The sequence below is a fragment of the Bubalus kerabau genome, chromosome 5 (assembly GCF_029407905.1).
Source record: "Bubalus kerabau isolate K-KA32 ecotype Philippines breed swamp buffalo chromosome 5, PCC_UOA_SB_1v2, whole genome shotgun sequence".
Taxonomy (NCBI): Eukaryota; Metazoa; Chordata; class Mammalia; order Artiodactyla; family Bovidae; genus Bubalus; species Bubalus kerabau.
Window position 1 is genome coordinate 25,385,155 of NC_073628.1, and position 7,428 is coordinate 25,392,582.

Below are 7,428 nucleotides of genomic sequence, written 5' to 3' on the forward strand. Positions count from 1 at the left end.
GGCTGACTATGCCTCAGATCATTAATTCCTTATTGCCAAATTCAGATTAAATTGAAGAAAGTAGGGAAAAACACTAGACCATTCAGATATGACTTAAATCAAATCCCTTACAATTATACAGTGAAAGTGAGAAATAGATTTAAAGGACTACATCTGATAAACAGAGTGCTTGATGAACTATGGACAGAGGTTCATGACATTGTACCAGAGACAGGGAGCAAGAACATCCCCAAGAAAAAGAAATGCAAAAAAGCAAAATGGCTGTCTGAGGAGGACTTACAAATAGTTGTGAAAAGAAGAGAAGTGAAAAGTAAAGGAAAAAAGAAAATATATGCCCATTTGAATGCAGAGCTCCAAAGAATAGCAAGGAGAGATAAGAAAGCCTTCTTCAGTGATCAATGCAAAGAAATAGAGGAAAACAATAGAATAGGAAAGACTAGAGATCTCTTCAAGAAAATTAGAGACCAAGGGAATGTTTCATGCAAAGATGGGCTCAATAAAGGACAGAAATGGTATGGATCTAACAGAAGCATAAGATTTTAAGAAGAGGTGGCAAAAATACACAGAAGAACTGTACAAAAAAAATCTTCATGACCCAGATAATCATGATGCTATCACTCACCTAGAGCCAGACATCCTGGAATGGGAAGTCAAGTGGGCGTTAGGAAGCATCACTACAAACAAAGCTAGTGGAGGTGATGGAATTCCAGTTGAGCTATTTCAAATCCTGAAAGATGATACTGTGAAAGTGCTGCACTCAATATGCCAGCAAATTTGGAAAACTCAGCAGTGGCCACAGGACTGGAAAATGTCACTTTTCATTCCAATCCCAAAGAAAGGCAATGCCAAAGAATGTTCAAACTACCGCATAAATGCACTCTTCTCACACACTTGCAAAGTAATGCTTAAAATTCTCCAAGCCAGGCTTCAACAGCACATAAACTGTGAATTTCCAGATGTTCCAGCTGGTTTTAGAAAAATCAGAGGAACCAGAGATCAAATTGCCAACATCCATTGGATCATCGAAAAAGCAAGAGAGTTCCAGAAAAACATCTATTTCTGCTTTATTAACTATGCCAAACCCTTTGACTGTGTAGATCACAACAAACTATGAAAAATCTTAAAGAGGTGGGAATACCAGACCACCTGAACTGCCTCTTGAGAAATCTATATGCAGGTCAAGAAGCAACAGTTAGAACTGGACATGGAAAAACAGACTGGTTCCTATAGGGAAACTGCTGCTGCTAAGTCACTTCAGTTGTGTCTGACTCCGTGCAACCCCATAGACGGCAGCCCACCAGGCTCCACCGTCCCTGGGATTCTCCAGGCAAGAACACTGGAGTGGGTTGCCATTTCCTTCTCCAATGCATGAAAGTGAAAAGTGAAAGTGAAGTCGCTCAGTCGTGTCTGACTCTTAGCGACCCCATGGACTGCAACCCACCAGGCTCCTCCATCCATGGGATTTTCCAGGCAAGAGTGCCAGAGTGGGGTGCCATTGCCTTCTCCCCTAATAGGGAAAGGAGTATGTCAAAGCTATATTTGTCACCCTGTTTATATAACTTACATGCAAACTAAATCATGAGAAATGCTGGGCTAGAAGAAGAACAAGCTGGAATCAAGATTGCTGGGAGAAATACCAATCACCTCAGATATGCAGATGACATTACTCTTATGGCAGAAAGCAAAAAAGAACTAAAGAGCCTCTCGATGAAAGTGAAAGAGTAGAGTGAAAAAGTTGGCTTAAAGCTCAACATTCAGAAAACTAAGATCATGGCATCTGGTCCCATCATTTCCTGGCAAATAGAGATGGGGAAACAGTGGAAACAGTGACAGACTTTATTCTGGGGGGCTCCAAAATCACTGCAGAGCTGACTGCAGCCATGAAGTTAAAAGACGCTTACTCCTTGGAAGGAAAGTTATGAGCCTGTTAGACAGCATATTCAAAAGCAGAGACATTACTTTGCCAACAGAGGTCTGTATAGTGAAGGCTATGGTTTTTCCTGTGGTCATGTATGGATGTGAGAGTTGGACTATAAAGAAAGCTGAGTGCTGAAGAATTGATGCTTTTGAACTGTGGTGTTGGAGAAGACTCTTGAGAGTCCCTTGGACTGCAAGGAGATCCAACCAGTCCATCCTAAAGGAGATCAGTCCTGGGTCTCCATTGGAAGGACTGATGTTGAAGCTGAAACTCCAATACTTTGGCCAACTGATGTGAAGAACTGACTCATTTGATAAGACCCTGATGCTGGGATAGATTGAAGGTGGGAGGAGAAGGGGATGACAGAGGATGAGATGGTTGGATGGACATGAGTTTGAGTAAACTCTGGAAGTTGGTGATGGACAGGGAGGCTTGGTGTGCTGCAGTCCTGGGGCCACAAAGTGTGAACACAACTGAGTGACTGAACTGTTTCTGAATATTGACCAATCAAATTTTAAAAGGTTTTAATTTATTGTTGGGTATAAGATTTTAATCTGATTTTCAAGGTATTTTTCCAAATTGCTATGAAAAAGGGTAAAACCTAGAGTAGAATATTCCATAAACACATAGGAAAATGTTGCTCATCAATAATTATCAGAACTTAGAACAATAAATATGGTACAATGTAACACAAAACAACTGTTCTCAACATTCTGATAACTTTGATAGAATACACACAAACATTCTCTAATGATAAGCAGTATCATAAAAGACATCATTATTACAGTATGTGTGAGGAGCCAAAAACGTGCTTGATAATAGTGTGGAGTGGTCAGAAACGCATGGAGAATTAAAAACTTGCATTTGTTCTTGAAAGGTGTTTATAACTGAAATGTGTGTAAAACTAGAAAAGGAGTATGGAGTCAAGAAGCTATATCAAGACAGGAAAGCAGCAAGAATGAAGTGATAGGAATAAACCACATTGTTGAGATATTACAGAAACTATCCCACCCAGCAGGACAAACAGCCTTCTGGCAGATCCTAATAGTTATGAAATATTAATATATTTTGCATATTATACATATAATTTTAATCACAGTTCATATTATTATTCTTTTAGATCCAAAGCCAAATTCAAATGTTAACTCTAGAGAGAACATGCAGCTGTCTAGGACTAAATACAAATACTCAAAAGAGTGGAAGAGATTTAGTTATTCCTAATTTACCCTCTCTTCCTCAATAATAAATGCCCCAATTCTTAGTTGGGCAGGTGGCTACATAGATATGGTATTTCTTAGCCCCTCTTACAGCCACCTTGGACCATATGGCTGGGTCACACCGAAGGGAAATAAGAGGAGGTGAGGTCTGTCACTTCCAGGTGGTTGTCTTCAAGTTAGGGGACATTCTCTCTCCTTCCCTATCTTTAGTTCTGATGGCTGAGAGGTAGAAATGAAGGATGAATCTGGAACTACTCTCTGAGACCAAACAATGTATGGAAGCCAGATGTTGTAGCAGAGCAGCAATTGAAAAGCAGCTTATGTCCCCAGTGAGCCACTGAACCTGTCCTGTGTCACTTTCAGGATTATGTACCATGGTATGTATGTACTTCTGTGTGTGTAATGCACAGTAACACCTAACCGTGACTAAAGCAGAAGATATAAAGTAATTTTCTGAAATTCACTTCTGTGACATTTTGAAATGCTAATTGTACATAAGGAACTGTGTAATTTTTAGAAATTAATATGTGCTTGTATGAAAATTAATGAAAGACACACTCTGTACGAGAGCTTTATCCAAGGTTATCATAGTGCCTAGTGTTAGAATATATTTATTGTATCATGTTATTTTCCATTATTAAAACAGTGTGCCCTCTGTACTGGTATCTAAAAATTCCTATATATTTGTTAATTTTTGTCTCATTTGTAGTAGTTCTTTTTCAAAGTCCTTTACCTCTCATTTTTGTAGTAAAGTTTCATCTACACTTTGGAATCTGTCTGCTATCTATTCCAATATTTTAATCCATATCTACTATCAGTTCTCATATCACTAGAGTAAATACAGACATGTTTTATCTTTCTTTAATCTTTTTGATAGTTTTAATACACAAATGGAGCTTCCCAGGTAGTGGTAATGCTAGAGAATCTGTCTGCCAAGGCAGGAGATATATGAGATGCAGTTTCGATTCCTGAGTCAGAAAGATCCCCTGGAGAGGAAATGGCAATCCACTCCAGTATTCTTGACTGCAGAATCCCGTGGACAGACGAGCCAGATAGGCTACAGTCCATGGGGTCACAGAGAGTCAGACATGACTGAGCATTAAGCAGCAGAAATACACAAATGAATGCTCAGAAACAAACAAAAATTCTCAGAAATATTCATTCCTATCTTTCAGCCATCCATATGAAAAAATTTATTCAATATTGTTTGTTTAATCCATAGAGTAATAAAATAATTATTACACACATAAGCCTTATAAAGCATATCCTAGCAGTAAAAATTCAGATTGGTTTAGAATTATAATATTCATATCAATTACACATAAACATAGACATATATATACACATATGTACACATATGGATAGATATACATGTATACACAGAGTTTTTATGGATTAAAAAGTGGAGTATGAACTTTCAGAATGATTAGTACATAGTAAGTCAAAAAGAAATTTTCCTCTAATTCTCAAAGAGAGTCATAACCTTGCCTCACACATTATGAATTTAGGTTTTATAAGATAAGATAAAGGGTGATATCTCACAGGAGTGTTACTATTGAATGTTTGAAGGCAAGGTAATTTCAAAGAAAACACTGCTTTAACATTTTTAGATGAGACAAATGATGTTTAAAATACAGTTTGAAAAGAAAAAAAGTGTTAGTCATTCAGTCATGTCTGACTCTTTGTCACCCGATGGACTGTACCCCACTTTGCTCCTCTGTCCATGGACTTTTCCAGGCAAGAATACTGGAGTGGGTTGCCATTTCCTCCTCCAGGGGATCTTCCAGACCCAGGGATTGAACCTGCATCTCTCATTGGCAGGCAGACTCTTTACCATCTAAGACACCAGGGATTTTTACCAGGTATAACAGCTCATACTGAGTCAAAGGGTAAAGAGGGAATTTATTGCTTTCCTCAAAATAATTCAGTTTCTTTTCCATGATAGCCGGGTACTTAATCAGAAAATATTTTTTCAATTGTAAACTTATATGTGAATAAATGGTCCATAAGGTTGTAATAATAAAAGAATGTAACTTCTAAATCTTAAGATTCTATAATGTGAATGGTACAAAAAGATATGTTTTTTAGAGAGAAGAGAAAATGAGTACAGGACTGTCAGGAAAATGGAAGTAGAAGAATGATCTCAGAACTGTGGAGTAAGGAATGCTGCATAAAGATATGTCAAAATAAACATAATTCTTCAGTGCTGTTTATTACTGTCAATCTCGTCCACTATAGTGTTGAGCATATGTGCGTCCTATGACATAGGAATTATGTCTTATCACCCATCATATGCCCTTGTACCTCCTAATACATTTCTGTGCACAAATTAAGAATTAAAGATTGAATTTTATAGATTCCAAATGGTTAAACATTGTTTATTATAGAGATCACACTTCCAGAGACATTTGTCTTACTAGTAAACAGCAATAGGGACACAACATATTGAGAAAATCAAAGGATACTGATTAGATGGATTTATTCCTTGAATTAAGATAAATAAATTTTGAATTTCCCTGGCAGTTAGGACTCAGCATTTTCAAAGTTGTGGACCCAAGTTTACTTCTTGGTTGGGGGAACTAAGATACTGCAAGTCACGCAAGGCGGCCAAAAAAATAAAAATTTAAAATTAAAAAAAAATTTTTTTAAATGAATAAGTCTTGGCTAAAAAAAGTTCCATATTGCATGCTTGTAATAATCCACACGAAGGCCTTTGAATACTGTATTAATGTTTAGATGTAATACAGAGTTTTATGGACATGTGGACACTGGCACAGCCTCAAACAGTGCTGCTCTCCATATGATAACACTATGACTCCAGTCCTCTCCCTGCCACTTTCATCCCCAAAAATCAAGAATTAATAGTAGAAACCATCTAATTACTTGTGGACACACATTCCTGTGTCTGGACTGTTTTCTTACCAAACTTTCTCAGGAAATTATAAATTTTTGCCAAGGCAAAACATTCATTTTCACAGGAAATTTCTTTTTTCAAGGATTTTATTGAAGGCAATTTTGACATCTTTATTCCTCAGGCTGTAGATCAGGGGATTCAGCATGGGCACAATAATGGTGTAAAACACAGAGGACACTTTCCCATGATCCATGCTGCTGACTGATGAAGGCTGCAGGTACATGAACGCTGCAGATCCATAGAAGATAGCAACAGCTGCAATGTGGGAGCTGCATGTGCTGAAGGATTTGGATCTGCTCTCCTTGGAGTGAATTTGGAGGATGTTGAAGATGATGAAGATGTAGGAGCTGAGGATGGTCAGGATTGGGATGAGGATATTAAATGCACTGAAACACAAAACTACCACCTCATTGATATAAGTACTGGAACAGGAGAGCTCCAGTAGAGGAAAAAGATCACAGAAGTAATGGTTGATCACATCAGCCTCACAGAAAAACACTCTTAGCATGCAGCCTGTGTGAGCTGTGGCACCAGTCAAGCCCATGATATAAACCCCAACTACCATGCAAGAACAGAGCTGATAAGACATGGTGACATTGTAAAGCAAGGGGTTACAGATGGCAACATAGCGATCATATGCCATTACAGCCAACATATGACTTTCTGATATAACAAAAACAAGGAAGAAGAAGAGTTGAATCATACATGCTGGGTAGGAGATAGTATTCTTCTCTGTCACAAAGCTCACCAGCATTTTGGGGGTAATGACAGTGGACTGACAGAGGTCAATGAAGGACAAGCTGCAGAGGAAATAGTACATGGGGGTGTGCAGGTGAGAACTGAGCCCAATCAGTATGATCATGACCAGGTTTCCCACCACCGTGACCACATAGATTCCTAGGAAGAGGAGGAAAAGGGGCAGCTGGAGTCCTGGATGCTCTGTTAACCCAGCAAGGATGAACTCAGTCACTGAGGAGTGATTTCCTGCTGCCATTTTCCTCTGGGAATTTATGGAAGAAATGAACAATTGAAGTGGATATTTATTGTCTTATAACACAATAATGTGTAATATAAAAACCAAGACTTCTCAAGCAGATAGCTCCAGTTCTCTGTCTATTCCTAATCTACATTAGTGGTCAAAGTGCATCTCAGTAACATAGGACATGTAAATATTAACAAATATAAGATGGAATGTTCCTTTGTTTGTTCTATGGTATCAAATCAAAGCACTCTCCCAGTGGGTCTCAGTATTGCCCAGTCCCTATACAGCCAAAGAAATTTTCTGTTAACTTTATTATAAGAACTTTCAATGATTTGTTTTCATTCCTCTCAACTCTTCTACAGAGAAAATACTAGTATGCCTATTTTACATGCTGGAT

At 38.2% G+C, this 7,428-nt stretch overlaps 1 protein-coding gene across 1 annotated transcript; it reads right to left on the reverse strand.

Moving 5' to 3' along the window:
* Positions 1-6,107: 6,107 nt before the first annotated feature.
* LOC129653784 (olfactory receptor 150-like) lies at positions 6,108-7,070 on the reverse strand. Its single transcript, XM_055583472.1, has one exon. The coding sequence runs from the start codon at positions 7,041-7,043 to the stop codon at positions 6,108-6,110; it is 936 nt and encodes a 311-aa protein (XP_055439447.1). The 5' UTR covers positions 7,044-7,070.
* Positions 7,071-7,428: the final 358 nt, after the last annotated feature.

Bases quoted from the DNA above. Each gene is read 5' to 3' on its own strand.
- LOC129653784 (XM_055583472.1), bottom strand. From the start codon at position 7,043: ATGGCAGCAGGAAATCACTCCTCAGTGACTGAGTTCATCCTTGCTGGG.